Here is a 16,898-nt window from a genome sequence, read left to right on the forward strand (position 1 = left end):
TTTCAAGGACGCAAGTGGGCTAAATAAAAGACTCTACAACAGGGCATTTCCTTTAACTATCCCAAGAAGTCCTTGTCCTAAAGTACAAGCATATTATATGGGAACCAAGAGTACACATTTTAGAGAAATAAGGAAGGTATATGATCTTTGAACTAGAAGGGATGACATACAAAACTGATCATCTGAAGACTAGGAATGGCTGCTCAGATAGACATGCAAAGTGTAAATGTTACTCCCTTGGAACTGAAGTTATTATCAGGGAGTGACATAGGCAAATGGAAAGATCATCTGGAAATGGAAAGTTGCTTCTAAAACACATACAAAAAAAATCTTTAGGTGTTTATAATTGATGATGCAATGACACAAGGAAAACGGAAAACACAAGAGTTGAAAATGTGTTCATCGATTCATTGGAGAAAGGAGTTGTGAAACAATTAAGTTCTAAGAATAGAAACATTTCACGATGAAAGGTGGAAAGAAATATGTGTTTATGTGCATGGAGGTCGTCCTCAAATGGCAAGACAGAGAAGAAGACGGAGCAAAACTATAAAACAACTATATGACATAGAGTTCAGAACTCATTCTATTCTTTTCCCCCCAGAACCTGGGTTTGAACACAGGGCTTTGACTTGCTAGACAGGTACTCTTCTAACTCCCCCTTCCTCTGCTCATGTGTGTGTGTGTGTGTGCGCGCACACACATACACACACACATACACACATTTTAGTTTTCAGATAGACTCTTAAATCTTGCCCTGGTCCAGCTTCAGGCTTTAGTTTTCCTGTGTACGGCCTCCTGTGAAGCTGGAGGTCAGACCCATGTTATCATTGGGTTCAGCTTATTAATGGAGTCTTGCTAAACTTTCTGCCTGGGATGGCCTTAAACTTCAATTTTTCCAATCCCTGTCTCTAGAGTAGCTGGGATTACAGGTGTGAGCCATTGCACTTGGGTTTGGAATTCACTTATTAAGCACTGGAAAATAAGGAGGACAGATCCTTCCTTTCTCCCTTCCTCCCTTCCTTCCTCCCTCCCTCCCTCCCTCCCTTTCATCCAAGGAAGGCACTATGAAGAACACTGAATTATTCTAAAACCTGATTTAAAAAGAGTCGAATTGAAATTCTGTAACAATTTCAATTTCAATTTCATACCACAAGATTATAGAAGACAAGGCAAAAAGAGCATGACTACCTTTCCCTTCCTTGCCAAGCATATTGACAGTTGTAAAGCTCACATATCTCAAGTAGTGAAGAGGACACAAAAATCCAAGTTATAGATACATTGTCTTTTATTCAATTGCAAAGACCTTGCCTCATAGTCTAGGTATGAAAATGAATACAATGTTTGAGTTAAGTAAATTATCTCATTAAAGTTTTTCAGACAAGCCCCTGATTCAGGCAGATTCTTGCAAGAATGTTAAAGAGACCACACGCTAGTGAGCCATGCCTACAATCCAAGATATTCAGGAGGCTGAGATCTGAGAATTGTGCAACAGCCTGGGCAGGAAAGCCTATAAGATTTTTTTTTTGGAGGGGGATGGGGTTGGTTGTGGGACTTAAACTCTGGGCTTGGGTGCAGACTCTGAGCTCTTCAGTTCAAGGCTATCACTCTACAACTTGAGCCACAGCATCACTCCCTGTTTTCTGGTGGTTAATTGGAGATATGAGTCTGATCTCAGCCTCTTGAATAGCTAGGATTACAGGCATGAGCCCTAATGCTGGAAAAGGCTATGAGATTCTTATCTCCAATTAACCTCCTAAAGAAATGAAAGTGGAGCTGTGGCTCAAAGTGATAGAGTGAGTAAAACAAAAACCACAGGGACATCACCCAAATCTTGAATTCAAGCCCCACAACTGATTAAAAAAAAAAAAAGAATGTCAAAGAGGTGTTAGGCACTGGTATCTTATGCCTGTAATCTCAGGTACTTGGGATGTTGAGATAGGGAGAACCATGGTTCCAAGTCAGCCTGATATTTACACAAGACCCCGTACCTCAGCCAGCAGCTAGGTGCAGCGATCCACACCTATCATACTCACAATATGGGAAACTGAGATAAGGAAGATCATGGTTTTTCAGCCAGGGTAGGTAGCAACATCTGTGACACTTCAAATTAACTGAAGAAGCTGAGTGTGGTAGCAGCTGCTTGTCATACCAGTAACCAATGGAAGAGAAGAACATGAGGATCACACATAGTCCAGATAAGTACCTGGGCAGGAAGTAAGAGCTATCTCAAAAATAACTACTGTGAACAAAGGAATGGACTGTGGCTCAGCAGTAGGCTGGCTTAGCAGTTTATGAGGCCTTGAGTTCAAAACCCCAGAATCATCACTCAACAACAACAACAAAGAATTCTCAAATAGCAACAACATTTTATCACTTTTTTGAACCTTTGCCTATAACTTCTCCAACACACTTAGTCTTATCAACCTTAAGACAGTGTTTGATCTTCTGAGTTTAGAACGGCAATATATGGAGTGTTTATAACGGGTTCTAGAAAAAGCCAGATGACAAGCCGACCCTATCTGTTCCACACCTTGGTAGGACATGCTGCCTGGAAGTGTACAGAGGGAGTGAGGAACACACAGTGCTCCCTCAGAGAAAACATCCTCAGGCAGAAGAATTACAGTTCAAGTGTTTGCATCCAGAACTAATTGGCAACAGTGACCATTTATGAAGGAGCTAGAATTAGGTGAGTCAAATGAATGGCTATCTTTTAGAAACAAGGAGAGCAGTCATTTGATTCAGTTCACCAATATAGTTGGTGTAATTAGATACCCACTTCCATGCATGTGTACGTGCGTCCATGAGCGCACCTACACACACACACATACCCCTAGCAGCAGCTTTCTATACAGTACAGGATTCATTGTCTTTCCACATGGAAGACATTTCCCTTAATCGTCATCAATGTTTGCCTTTCTTGGGAGGCAGAGTTAACCTATCAGATGCTAATTCAGAATGTTTTATGACCATTGAGAGAATGCCACACTGGAGAATCTGGAAGGGTTTTTCATGTTTGTATTGGCTCTGGCATTTTCCATGTAGCCAGCCCTGGGAATCCTAAAGAAAACGTGTCCTGTTCCCAGCTTTATGCACTGCCCCATTGTGTTCCACTTCCCTCACTGGTGAAAGTGAAAACGAAACCGACACAAACACTCCATTGTTAGCTATGAAATATGTACTGGCAACTGCAAGTTTGAACAAAACAGACCTGGTTGTGTCATGACAAGAGGCTGGAGCTGGGAGGGAGTTACAGGAGCTTTTCCTGCTTCAGAGGTGTGTCTTGCACTTTCGGCTGAGGTGCTGGGTCGACAGGGCTTGGGTTTTTTCCATTATACTCATGTAATGCTCTTGGTTGGATTTACTCAGTATGCACTGGCAACCCTTGGAGGCTTCTGTGGGAGCAACTCGGCTGCCCAAGCTGAGGCACAAACTTTGCCAGGTCTCCATAGTAAATAAAACATGCACGAAGAGGAAACAAGCATAAACAATTTATTTTTCTCCTGTAAAAGATGACATTGTTCTCCAATCTCTGGTCCTACTTCACTTTGTCACTTGCCTGTGCCAACTGGGTCCTGTACAATGAGCTATTCCAAACACATGCACAGCAAACAGGCACAGAGCGCTCTGTGCACACATCCACAGAGCCTGCATCTGACAGGTTCTGGAAAGGAGGATGCTGGGGACTCAGGGAGCAGTAAGGATTTCCTGACCCTTCCTCCCTTCGGCCCACCCCAGCTTAGCAGGTTCCCGGGTCACATGGCCTCACACAGCATATCCTTTTCCTTTATTGCATGTGCCTCTGTTTCTAAGTGTACATTTCACTGTGTGATTATTTTACTCAGATCTTGAGCCCCTCTTCCCTACTTTTAGTCTTCCCTCCTCCCCTTTTTTTTAATGTCAGTAGTGGGGCTTGAACTCGGAACCTCACACTCTAATTTGACTTTTTAAAAATTTTGTTCAAGGCTGGTGCCTATTACATGAGTCATTTCTGTTAACTGGAGATAATTGTCTACCAGATTTGTCTGCCTGTGCTGGCTTTGAAATGGGATCCTCAGATCTCAGCCTGCTGAATAGCTGAGTGGCATGACAGGGCCTGACTTTACAAACTCTGACAGCAAAGACTTGCCCAGTTTGTTCACCATCATCTCCTACTCTCATGGATAGTGCCTGGCACACGGAAACTGATCAATCATTATCTGTTGACTGAAAGCCACAAATCCATTTTGTTAGTTTTCTTCCCTAAACATAACAAAAAAGTTTTGCTTGGATTCAAAAAGTTCTTTTAGTGTTTACCAACACAGAGGTAAACCAACAAAACAACACATAGTGTTAGAGGCACAAGAAGGATATATATTCAATCAAATGTTACAATACTTGTGGAAAATGGAATTTTATCAGTCCCATTTTAGATGAAGATCAATTCCTCTGTGAGCTGCTGGTCCCAGGTCTTTCTGTCAATCAGAATCACGGACTGCTGGGATTAAAACTCCATTTCCCTTACTTGGAAGACAAGAATGAACTGTATCGCATGCTACAATGTACTTGAAAAGTACTCAGAAATGACTTCAGAATGACTCTGAATATAATTTTAGGTAGTCCTCAGTTACTGGATTGAATGTCTTGAAACACTGTCACAGAGATTATAGAAGCCAATGAATCATGATTCCAACATATCACTTACATATACAATCGAAAGACTTTCCTCTAACTTGTAATCCACAGGCCTTACAGCTTAATAAAGGTCACAGAAGTTGATTTTACACATTCTCAGGGAAACTTTTCTGATAAAAATAATCAATGTCAGGTGCTAGGTATAGAGTGGGATCCTCACTATTCTGGATTCTAACTGCTTCTTGAACCATGAGGGAGCTGCCATGCATTCTCTGGAACAGTCCATGTATATACCTAGACTCTGCACTGAAGTCAAGAGGGGCATACAGGGAAAAATCTGCTTCAGGAGGAAGGATAAGCCCGTGCCACTTGGATTCAGTCATGTAATTTTAATATCTTGGCTTGGGATAGAGATCTCATCTCCCTCTTCCCTAGGTCTAAAGAATCCTAGTACTTAGGAGTAGAGGCAAAAAGAAGCATGAGTTCCAGGCCTGCCTGATCTAGTCATGGAGTTCTAGGCAAGCCTAGGATGTATAACAAGATCTTGCCTCAAGAAAACAATAAATAAACTAAATAAACATAATCCTTTCCTTTGTATGGGTACATGTACATACACAACTATATATGTGACAGCAAGTCAAGACATACAATGGATACTTTAACCTTGAAATCAGTCCCAACTTATCAAATAGGGACAAACTAACCACTTGTCCTTAAGCTATATAGCACCTCTAGCTACAACTGTAGTCCACATTCACGATGACTATCCCAAAAAGGCCAACAAATAAAATATTTTTTATTTATGACAATGAGAGTAAAGGGCTGGGTGAGGTGCTATACACGTAGAACCCTAGCTATGTGGAAGACAGAGGTAGAAGGGTCAATGTCTGAGATCAGACCTGAGCAAAAGGTGTAAAATTCAATCTGAAAAATAAAGAAAAAGGACTAAAGGCATGGCTCAAGAGGTGGGCTTGCCTAACAAGTATCAGGGTCCCAGGTTCAAAGTACAGCATAGCCAAAAAAAAAAGTTATTTTTGCCCACTGAAATGTAAAAGAGCCAAGTGCTACTTTATATTTTTAATGACTACTCAGGAAGCTGAAATCCAAGGATCACAGTTCTGAGTCACATTTCACTTCACATAGTTCATGCATTCATGAGACAGTAGAGAAGACTAAGATAAGACACAGAACTGCGTTCACAGTCTCACATGAGACCTAGCTATAGCATGTAGCCTGAAATTCAGGACTTTGAACATGGATACCTCCAGCATGATGGTACTTAATGGGCTGACAGCTGAAGGGATGTTTTAGTAAGTCTTCAGCTTAGTACTACCAGGTAGCAATGGAGGAATATGAAACAGTTGAATATGTATGTGACTCTCTCTATTTTTATTATTGCTCAATGACTTGTCCCTACATTATCAATTTATTGATTAAAGTATTTCCTAAAGGCCTATCAAAATAAACAAGGCTGAATAAGACACCAGCAAATGGCTTCCAGTGACTTACAGCTTAACAAACACAGTCCCCAAATAACTACAGGCAAAACAGAAAGCAATGTTATCAAAGACAACACTCCAGAAACTCTTGAGGCAGGAAAGAGGAATCAATTCCTGCATGAGGTACTAGAAAGGGAGCTTTGAATCAAAGCTTTGAGAGCAAGTAATGTATTGACATTTCTCAGGGTAGTTACGATGTCAGTTAACTTGTGATTTGTTTGCCACTCCACAGATGAAGTTAATTCCCAGTTCCTGGATGACATAAGCTACTGAAAAATGTGTATTTTCAGGAAGTGGAGTGTAGTCTCTTCAAGAGACACTAAAAATACATTCTAGTTCAGTCCAAACAACTGGTGTTCTAAGTTTTTGCATGTGTGTAAGTCAAAGCATTGCTATATTAAGTGGATTTTTCCTTTCAAGAGAAAAAAAATATAAAATTTAAAACATACATTACTCCATAGGAGGCATATTTATTTATTGCTATCATGAAATTCTGACTATCACGCAATCAAATAAAGTGTTTCCCATCTGTGAACATCTTTTACTTAACGTCATCATAGGCAATATAGAACACACAGTACAAACTGGATCCTGAAAAATCACGTATTGGTGTTTGCCTTTCCTTTTTCTCTGAAGCTTAAATAACTGGTCTATATTTTCCTGTTAGAACATCCTGACCTTTGGCAAGGATGGGAATGCTAACTGGTGTTGCTCACAGACTATCATTTTTAAGTTTAATCAGCAAAATAATAACACTACTACTAAACAATAATAAGAACAACAACTTGGGGGTGAGGATTAAAACAAGGTATCCAGCTTAGTGATAAGCTTATCGTCTTGCAATTCATATATTCCAAGAGACCAGTTCCTTCAGCCCCTCCCCCACTATGCTCTTAGATCACAAAGCCTATTTCTCCCTAGGGCCCCAAAACAACTTGCAGCAGTAACTTCCTAGGGAAGCCCAAAGCCTACCTCACCCTTCCCACTGGGGAAACACACAGACTCAGCCCTTTCTCCTGTGATTATGTAAGAACACAAGGGTTTGCTTCACTCCACCCAAAGCTCAGGCCTATCCTTAGAACTTACTGGTGCATGCTGGGCAAAAAGGAAGAGAGTTATGGCCTCATCTTTCAACAATAGCAGCACAAATCCTCTGGAGATATTCTGATGCCTCGGGTAAAGTCTATGACGTTGAGACTATGAAGAACATTTTTTGTGCAGGTGTGGCATTAATACTTCGGTTAGCGATATGGAGAAAGAAAGGAGGACAGAGTATAACAGAACATATTGAAAAATTAGATCCTGGAGCCCCCACCCCCAAGGCAAGTAAGTTGCTTATCTCATAAAAATTTCTAACTTTTCTGCTGAATCTCTACTTCTCAGCTGAAGTATGACTGGAATTTGGGTACCTTTTTTTTTTTCTGTTCTAGTGTTAGAATTTGCATTCAGGACCTTTAGTTCCCTTGCCTACAGCTGGTGTTCTATCATTTGAACTCTGCTTTCATTTCACAACTAAAATGTGAGGAGACAATTTTTTGTTGTGCGGACTGTTATCCTCCTTGAAGCATAGATACTAAATGCCTGAAGTAGTCACTGCATTGTTGTCATTGTGATGTTACCATGTACTTCTCAACCATGCCCCCTACCCAGGTCAGTGCTGCCTCTGACTTGATCATCTCTTCAAGGCTCAATGGGAATCACCAGTCAATGGGAATCAATGCATCAACCTGCTATTTCCAAAAAAGTATGGTAACTCCATATTCCAAACATTCCCCCGAAAAAGTAGCATACCAAAAATGACTCTGGTTGCCTTTTTGTATCAGGGTATGAAATCACTGTAAATAAAAGAACTTAAAAAAAAAAGAGTAATTAAGACCTACTCTCAGACAGTTCTCACAAATATTCCTCTCAGATACAATGAACTATAAGGAGAAATAGAAGCTAACCAAAGGCATTAGCTACTATGGTTTGGAATGAGACAATAAACAGGTTGTTATAGTAATTCTTTGTTAAATAAAACATGGCCACAGTGTTCAGTCTAAAACCCAAAGGGAGTGCTAACCATTTAAGGGTTATCCAAGTTCACTGTCAATTTAATTCCTCATTTGCACTGGGGCCACAGCTTCACCTGGGTGAGTACTCTGCTTCTCAAGCCAGAATGCTACACATACATCAATGTTCCTAGCCCTACCCTGACCTTGAGGCTGTGCATTTTCACCTATCGTATGTATTCAACTCTGACAACAGCAGTTATGGCAAAAAGCATTTGGAAACTTGTAACTGATTCCTCTTTAGTGGCTAAGATGCAATAGACTATTTCTGCAATGAGCCCTGTTGACAAAAATATCAGCCCGATTCTATTTGCTTCATTTCTGTACCTCTATCTTTTACATATAATTACCAAAATGTTATTATTTGATTCTTATCCTAGACTTTTTCCCCCAAGTACATCTATTTTGTTTGGTGTAGATGGAAAAATGCTTTAGAATAAAATAAACCTTACAGAAAAAAAAAATCAGCCCGATGTGTCTGTAGTTGGAAGCAGCATGCTTTCCTCTTACCCACTGCTTTATAAAAATATGCAAAGACATTCAGACCATGATTATCTGAGGCCAGAATATCGGTAGGAGCCTGAAAAGGGGCAGTTTGTCATCCCAAAACAGAAAAAGCGAATTTAACAAAAGGACAATATTGTCTTACTCACCACTGAGGTAAGAGCCATCTGAAAACTATAGATTCGGGCAAGGCCAAAGTCGGCTAGTTTTATTTGTCCATTGCTGGTCACCAGAATGTTCTGAGGCTTTAGATCACGATGCACAACTCGGTGAGAATGGAGAAAGTCCAGACCTCGGAGAAGCTGAAACATCATATCCTAAATAAAACAATAAAATTAGTAAATACTTGAAACTGAATTACAACTGCATTCAAGTTCGTATTTGTTGCTGAATCCTCAATACTCTGCAGGGTTAGTAAGTACTAATTAAATACAATTCTCCCATTCTCAACAGCATTATAAGTTTTCACTGTCAACCTGATTTTATTAATGAAGGGTCAATTTAAGATTCTTTTTAGTGGCATGATATCTACCAAGAAATAAAACAACATCAGAGGGAGATACATTTCTTCATATATTTTTATATTGTTTAATGTGTAATTTCAAAAAATTAAAATCAGGCTAATATGATTATTATTAATGGTGATTATTGTTTTTATACTGCCTAATACTATGAGTCAGACACCACAAGCAGCTTTTGCTTAGTGATTCATTTAATCTACCACAGTAGGAGTGTAAGAAATTAATAAATATGTATGTAGAAGTAGGTTCAAGAATGGGCCCCAAATAACAAGAAACAAATGATTTATTAATTTTGAATAGCAGTGGGGGGATGGCCTCAATCTTGGGAGCTTTGCTCTTGGCTCCACTGGTCCTCTCCCTTGGGTTCAGTTAAGAGACACATTAGTGACCCAAAGTAGAATTTAGAAAACTGAATTCAGATCATGAACACATTTCTTTAGTAGATCAGTGAAGTATGTAAAACAAGGCAAGACACTTTTCCCTTCTCTAAGCCTTCATATTTTCTCCTGTAAAACTTACTCCATAAACTTTATTTACAAAACGAGAGCTGTCAGCATGTAATAAATGAGAGCTACTGTTGGTAGCTATCACTAACTAGCGTGGAACAGGAGGGTGCCCGGAAAATAAACTACTATCAGGTACTTTTCTAGTTTTAGGTCTCAAAAATTAAGAGACAAACATAAAACTCAGAAATAATCTCTGAAAATAGGAACTTAGGAGTGAATTCCTTCCCTCCCAATATTCCAAGAATGGTATGTAATGGGGGAGGGGAAATAAACTTGTTTTCTTCACAAAAGAGTTGAAAAAATAATTGGAGGGCCCGGGAGTTTGGCCTAGTGGTAGAGTGCTTGCCTAGCATGCATAAAGACCTGGGTTCAATTCCTCGGTACCACATACATAGAGAAAAAGCCAGAAATGGTGCTGAGGCTCAAGGGGTAGAGCTCTAGCCTTGAGAAAGTCCAAGGATAGTGCTCAGGCCTTGAGCTCAAGCCCAGGACTGGCAAAAAAAAAAAAAAAGGCAAAAAAGTAATTGGATATCCACAGCAGAAGAGTCTGAGACAAAAAAAAAAAAGCTATGTTCATGAGACGTACCATTAAACCAGTTTACCAAGACCAACATAGGGGTCACCCTTTGGTTTTTTCTCCAGAGTTTGGAGCTCTGCTTCAAGTTCTAGCTTGTTTAAAACTGAAGCATTTGTTTTCCCCATCAATCACTTGGAGAAGACAGCACTGACTTTTTCCTACTGACCAGAGGTTTACATGAAGCAATCAATGTATGTGGAGTAGAATCGCAGTGTCTAGTGAACACTGAACAGATGGTAATTATTAGGGCGAGCACTCCATGATAGGCGTCCTGCTTCCAGGGGGAGACAGATTCACAAACAACTGGAAGAAAATGCAGCCACTGCTCTAGAGCCTATGTGAACCAAGAGGCAAGACAGACCATGCAGTGATCATGAGACCTGCTCCATGGGCATCCTGTGCTGGCAGGGGTTTCCTTCTAAGATGCCAGACATGAAGACCCTGAAGGAGAACTACACTGACAGAGAACCACTGCAGGTCCAACAACTGGAAATGAGCAAACACGAATGTGAAAATAAAGCACAGAATGGTAAGAGAAAAAAATCTGTTGCTGCTATGGCAAATATGTCTTTATTGAAAACATAAGCACACATCTTGTAAGCACTGGATTTTTTAAAAAAGCATGACTAACTTAAAGTAGTGCCATACTGGCTCATCATCTTTAGCTTCCTATACACTAAGCACCTCCTATTCAGAGCAGCATAGATAATAATCTGCTCACTTCATGCCACAATGCTCAATTTAAGCTGCCAATTAGCAATATAAAAACTTAAATCTGAATTACTAAAAGTCCTATCTGAATTTATTAAAAACTTGAATAGAGTTTAAAAAAGTGTGTGTTGTTTTTGTTCATTTATTCAGATAGCAAATACTGCACAATTCTTAATTATAAAATTGAAAACATGGGCCGGGAGTTTGGCCTAATGGTAGATGCTTGCCTAGCATGCACGAAGACCTGTGTTCGACTCATCGGTACCACACACTTAGAAAAAAGCTGTGCTGTGACTCATGTGGTAGAGCTCTAGCCTTGAGAAAGCCCAAAGACAGTGCTCAGACCCTGAACTCAAGGCCCAGGACTAGCAAAACAAAACAAAACACCCTAAAAAATGAATGCATACATGCCTAAAGCAAAAACCTATAAATCAAGAGTAAAAGAAAATCATTTAAAAGTGCATAAGAGAACAGAGAAAACTTCACTGATAAGTAATGGTTTTGTAGGTCTTCTTCATCTTAAGAAATTATATACATTTGCCAGGCCCAGTGGCCTATAATCCTACCTACTCAGGAGGCTGACATCTGAGGATCAAGGTTCAAAGCCTGGCCTGGCACAAAAGGATCTGAGACTCTTATCTCCAGTTGGCCTCTAGAAAACGGGAAGTAGGATTTGGCTCAAGAGTAGGGTGGTAGCCTTGAGCTGAAGAGCTCAGGGACAGCACCCAGGCCGAGTTCAAGCCCCATAACCCACAAAAAAAAAAAAAAGAAATCATATACATATTTAGGTAAAAATGACAATTCTGTACATTTTTATTGTGTTTTTTCTTTAAAGTTTTCCAACAGTTTGTTGTGAATATTTTGTCATCTAAATAAATGTCTTCAATGGGTAACTTTTTCATCCAAGGTGATTTTTAACAGTTGCATAGTTTTCTTCCTTGGGCTATGTTATGATCATTATTATTGTGTTATTTTGGTACTTTGATTATGGGTCTAGTTGTCTTTTGCTTAAAGGCTATAATAAAGAGAGTGTTAACATCACTCCAAGCACAGGTTAAGCAGTCAGTATGAATCCACATGATTGCACTAACAGTGATGTCAAGTTTCAAGTAAGAACTATCAGTCTAAATTTTAGTCACACTTAAGAACAGGCCCAGGTTCCAATTCCAGAGAACATTATGAATGAATACTAAGGAAGAACAACAACAAAAAACACCTTTGCTTCTTAGAAATGTTTCAATCAAAGACATTTCAAAGGATTCTCTAACCTAAGCATATTATCTGTTCTATCTCAGTTTATAGTATCATGAGACATACCTTTACATCAGTTTCTCAAGATTTTAATCTAAATTAATCTTTCCTATAAAAGACTTAAAATATTTCCCTGTAACTCAAGTGAAGCAATGCAATGAAACTAGGGATACTGCCAAGTAAAGGTCTTTAAGTTAAACATAGGTTTAAAAGTTTCCCCTATTACGTTACAAAGCATAGTTCTGGTACAAAAGGTTTCAGCATCGAGTCATACTTGTGGTACTTTGGGACTTTTACTTATCTTTCCAAAACTCATGACCTTGGAGGCAGGGTTCAACAGGGCAGTAAGATGGACAGAAATCTGTTCCAGGGTGATTGTAGGTGGGATAGACCTTCGCAACTTCCTGCTGAAGATTTTGGACCTTTGTGTCTGCATACTAGAAATGTTTAACTTTTTATCATTATTCTTACGTGTTCCACAACACTCATCCTCTTATTTCTCTAAAGCTAAAATACACAAACTAAAAATTGACCTGAGGCTTTTTTTTTGGTACTTGTAACTAGGGCTTGAACTCAAGGGGTCAGGTGTTTGGTGTTTGACACTTAGCTTGTGTTTTTGTTTTTGCTTTTCCCTCAAAGTTGTACCACTTGAGCCACAGCTCCATTTGGGCTTTCTGCTAGTTAATTAGAGATAAAAATCTCTTGGACTTTTCCTGCCTGGGCTAGATTCAAACTATGATCCTCAGATCTCAGCCTCCAGAGGAGACAGGTTCTAAGTTTGATCCTCTTAGTTTTCTGGATGGGGAAAAGAGTCTATATCTAGCCACAAACACATAAACACCCAAACATCATTCAGAAAACCTCAGAAACGACAGCTTAAAAGTAACAATTATGGGTACTTCGATATGTCTAGCTAATCTAATCACATCCTCCAAGTTTTAATCTCAAAAATATTTAATAGTTGATTTAAAACTTTCAGAGACATAACACAATTTGTAGGATTTTCTCCTTATAATCTGTAAGCTGCAATCTTTTCAAGTCTGTTATCAAAACTTTTACAGAGCTGTTTATGGTGGTACACATCTACAATTACAATCCCAGCATTCCAGTGGCTAATCACAAGATTAAAGGCTAATTTGGGTATATAACAAGTTCTTATGTCAAAAAAACCAAAAGAAAAGAATTCCTTTTTCACAGCAATACCTCCATACTGTTTTTGTTTTTGTTTCCCAAAGAAAGAGGCTAAAGGAGTTAAAAGAGTCTGTCTATAGAGTCTATAGAAGAGGCTTTGTTTTGTTTTACACTGAATTGATAACATATTGAATTAAGTTAGGTGTTACAATTAAAGAAAAAGAGATAAAAGTCACCTGAGCCAACAAATAAATGATGATGGTAAAATCATAAAGCAAGCAGAGGCTATTGAGAGTAACAAGAGCCAGTCCCAGAATTTTTTCCCTTGCTATTAATATATTAAAATTTTTAATTGTGGTGTGGTAAATATACATATAATTTACCACCTCAGACAATATCAAGTGTATGCTCAGTACTAAGTATATCCATATTATTGCAGAACACATCTCCAGGACTTTCTCATGTTGCAAAACTGGATCTCTATGTCCATTAAACCATGATCCCTGATTTCCCCTTCTTCTCTGCCCCTGGAAACCTCCACTGTACTTGTTTTTCCTTGAATGTCACTACTCTGGATACCTCATATATGTAGAGTCAGACCATGTTTGTATTTCTGGTGGACTTTTTTCATTTAGTGTAGCATTCCAATATCTTATCCATATGCTAGCATTTCCTTCTTAGGGCTAAATAACATCCCATTGTATGTCTCATGATATTTTGTTTAGCCATTCATCCACTGATGGATATGGTTGTTTCTATATGTGGGATATTGTTAGAGAGAGAATGGACAAGGAGGTAGTATAAGAATTTTCTTTTCTTTTTTTTTTTTGCCAGTCCTGGGCTTGAGCTCAGGGCCTGTGCACTGTCCTTGGAATTTCTCAAGGCTAGAGCTCTACCACTTGAGCCTCAGCACCACTTCCGGCTTTTTTTCTATGTATGTGGTACCGAGGAATCGAACCTGGGTCTTCATGCATGCTAGGCAAGCACTTTAACCACTAGGCCAAACTCCCGGCCCCAGTATAAGAATTTTCTAAGAATATTAATTGACTCTGGGCTGAATGAAAAGTAAAAAACGAAACACAACAAAACAAAAACAGCAGTGGGGAAAGGTAATTGTGGAGATAAATGAAATAGGTTAATTTGGTTCCACAAGTCAACTATGGAGCTCTGCTCCATCTCCCTACCACACACCAGGTGTGACGTTGGCTTGTAGCTTAACCTCCCCTTCCTCAGCCTTTCTGGTAACTGTGATCACCAAACAATCGTGTGAACCTTCCAGTGTGGGTAATGGCTTAGAACTGGTACCGACCTTTAGCAATGACCTCTAGACACATTTACCTAGTTTTCTCCATTTAGCACACAAAAGCCTCCTATCATTCTGACATTCATTAGTAAGATCAATAAACACAACTATATGCACACTATAGGACATGATCTTTAAAATGCTTAATATTACTTTAATTAAATCAAGTGTTATGTTGCATGATTTCCACTGGGAAGTGTAAAGATTTTAGGTCTGGAAAGATGCCAAGAAATCAACTGCTATTATTCATGGAATACATTATAGTTCTTTTTGAAATCAACCCAAGGTTGGTTTCTAAGGTGGCTTTCTAAGATGGTTCTAAGTCATTTTTTTTTTTTACCAGACTAGAAGAACTTTTCTTTGGGGTCTTCTAATTTCAAACTATCCTTTAGGGATTTTCATAGGCTAATAACCATATACTATAAGAATATAGCAGCAAATTCTCTGTAATTGACATATATATTCAGAATCAACTACGGAGTAGAGACAAAATCACTGTGAATTTTCTTTACATAATTACCTATAGTTGCTTTCCCAGCTTAACAAAAAAGAACTAGAGTTTGTGACATTATTTCCTTATGTTATTTATTAATGCTGAAGTGTCTGCATTCCACTGCAAGGGGTGGGATGGGGAAGAGGAGCAAATGAGAACTTTGTAAAGAACACTTAGCTTCATTTGGTCAAAAAATGGTCTTTACAAGGGGTTTTTATTATGGGTCATAAAACACTGCTTACCACAGTGTACCTCTTCCTTGAAAAAGCAAAGACACCCTTGCAGCAATGAGAAGCTAAAAACAACACCCAGAGAGCACTCGTACTTTCCTCCCAGAAACACATCTGCGCGTGTCATCCATCTGGGGTGGAGTTGCCTGCACAGCTGTTTATGGGAATTCTTGAAGAGGCAGCAATTCAGCATTTTTTTATTTTGTGTTACTGCAAAGACTGAATTTTTAAGCTGAAGCTTGCTAGGATAGAGGCAGCAAATGTATCTCCAGGGGAAGGAGGGCCATATGTTTCTCACTAATAATTTCTTCAACCTACAGGAAGAGGCTCTGGGTGGTCACATCTACTCAGGAACAGCATGAAGGCCAAGAGCCAAATGGAACAGAAAAGCAACAAATTACCCAGGAATCCAGTTTGTGAACTTAGAATTTTCTTAAAAAGAATGTAGCAGGTTAATAGTAAAATCAGCATCACAATAGGAACAGAATAAGCATCACCACAGCCAGAAAAACAGTCTAGATGGTGAGGCTCAGGCTCATTTGTATAGCAAGAGCTACTTAGGTTTAAGGTCATTGCTCTTTAAAATGCAGGTTTCTGGAACTTGAGCTGGTTGTTCTCTTAAGTAGGACTTCAGGTCTTTTCTTGGCCTACCTAAACTCTCAGACAGCTTTTTGAAGTTATCTCTTTTGGAGTACCACTAAACCATCCTCCATTTCTTCTTTTATGTGTCCTCCAAGGCCTCATCTTGGTACTTACCTGCCCATTCTTAATCCTACAGCCAAGACTGCTACTGACATAAAACCCCTGCATGAACATTGGGTGTTCAACAACGTATGGCCTCCAGTTTTATCAGACTTTCTATGTTGTCCACAGTGGTCACTGACTCCAAGTACTGAATCTGTATTTCCAGTCGATACTCATCTATTTTCTTGTGGCGTGCTTCACAAACTCTACAGTTCTCTTCACCTTCAATTCACCTTTTTTCCTTCTTCATTTTCCTCTTCAACTATTAAATCACTGATATTTTGAGATATCCTAAGTCATAAGAGCAACTGGGACTGCTCTCAGTTTCTAGAAATGCAAATTTCAGTACTTCTTGCTATGTTTTCTACACTATTCCGCAGTAGCCATAATCTCAGTTGTCAATAAACAACATAGATTTTTTTTAAACAAGAACATCCCTAGTGTCTTGAAATTTTTTTATTTCAATGTATAAAGGGGTTATAGTTATATTCGCCAAATAGAGGGTGCATTACTTCTCACACATTGATATCGCTTCTTATGTTTTTTTCCCCATTTCCCTCTCCACACTCCTCCTCTCATTTTTCCCCCTCCTATTTCAAGCAAACAGGTAAACATCTATATAATATACCAGGTAACAAAGTGGGATACAGTAACAATATGAGATTAACCAAAGTGCAACACAAGAGTAGAGAGAAAAACATACGTAAAGAGTCACTTATAATTAAGCCCTTGTTTCCATGTCCTGGAGGTCCATTAATTTGTTCTC

The 16,898-nt window shown here is 39.1% G+C and overlaps 1 protein-coding gene across 1 annotated transcript in view; it reads right to left on the reverse strand.

The window, feature by feature from the left end:
- Cdk6 (cyclin dependent kinase 6) overlaps positions 1–16,898 on the reverse strand; it is a 181,926-nt gene that overhangs the window by 90,395 nt on the left and 74,633 nt on the right. The window contains exon 3 of the mRNA XM_090333119.1: positions 8,815–8,982. Coding sequence (XP_090189245.1) covers positions 8,815–8,982 — 168 coding nt within the window. The remainder of the gene's footprint in view (positions 1–8,814; positions 8,983–16,898) is intronic.

Source organism: Megascapheus bottae, chromosome 5, assembly GCF_031878675.1.
Source record: "Megascapheus bottae isolate mThoBot1 chromosome 5, mThoBot2.hap1, whole genome shotgun sequence".
In the NCBI taxonomy this organism is placed as follows: Eukaryota; Metazoa; Chordata; class Mammalia; order Rodentia; family Geomyidae; genus Megascapheus; species Megascapheus bottae.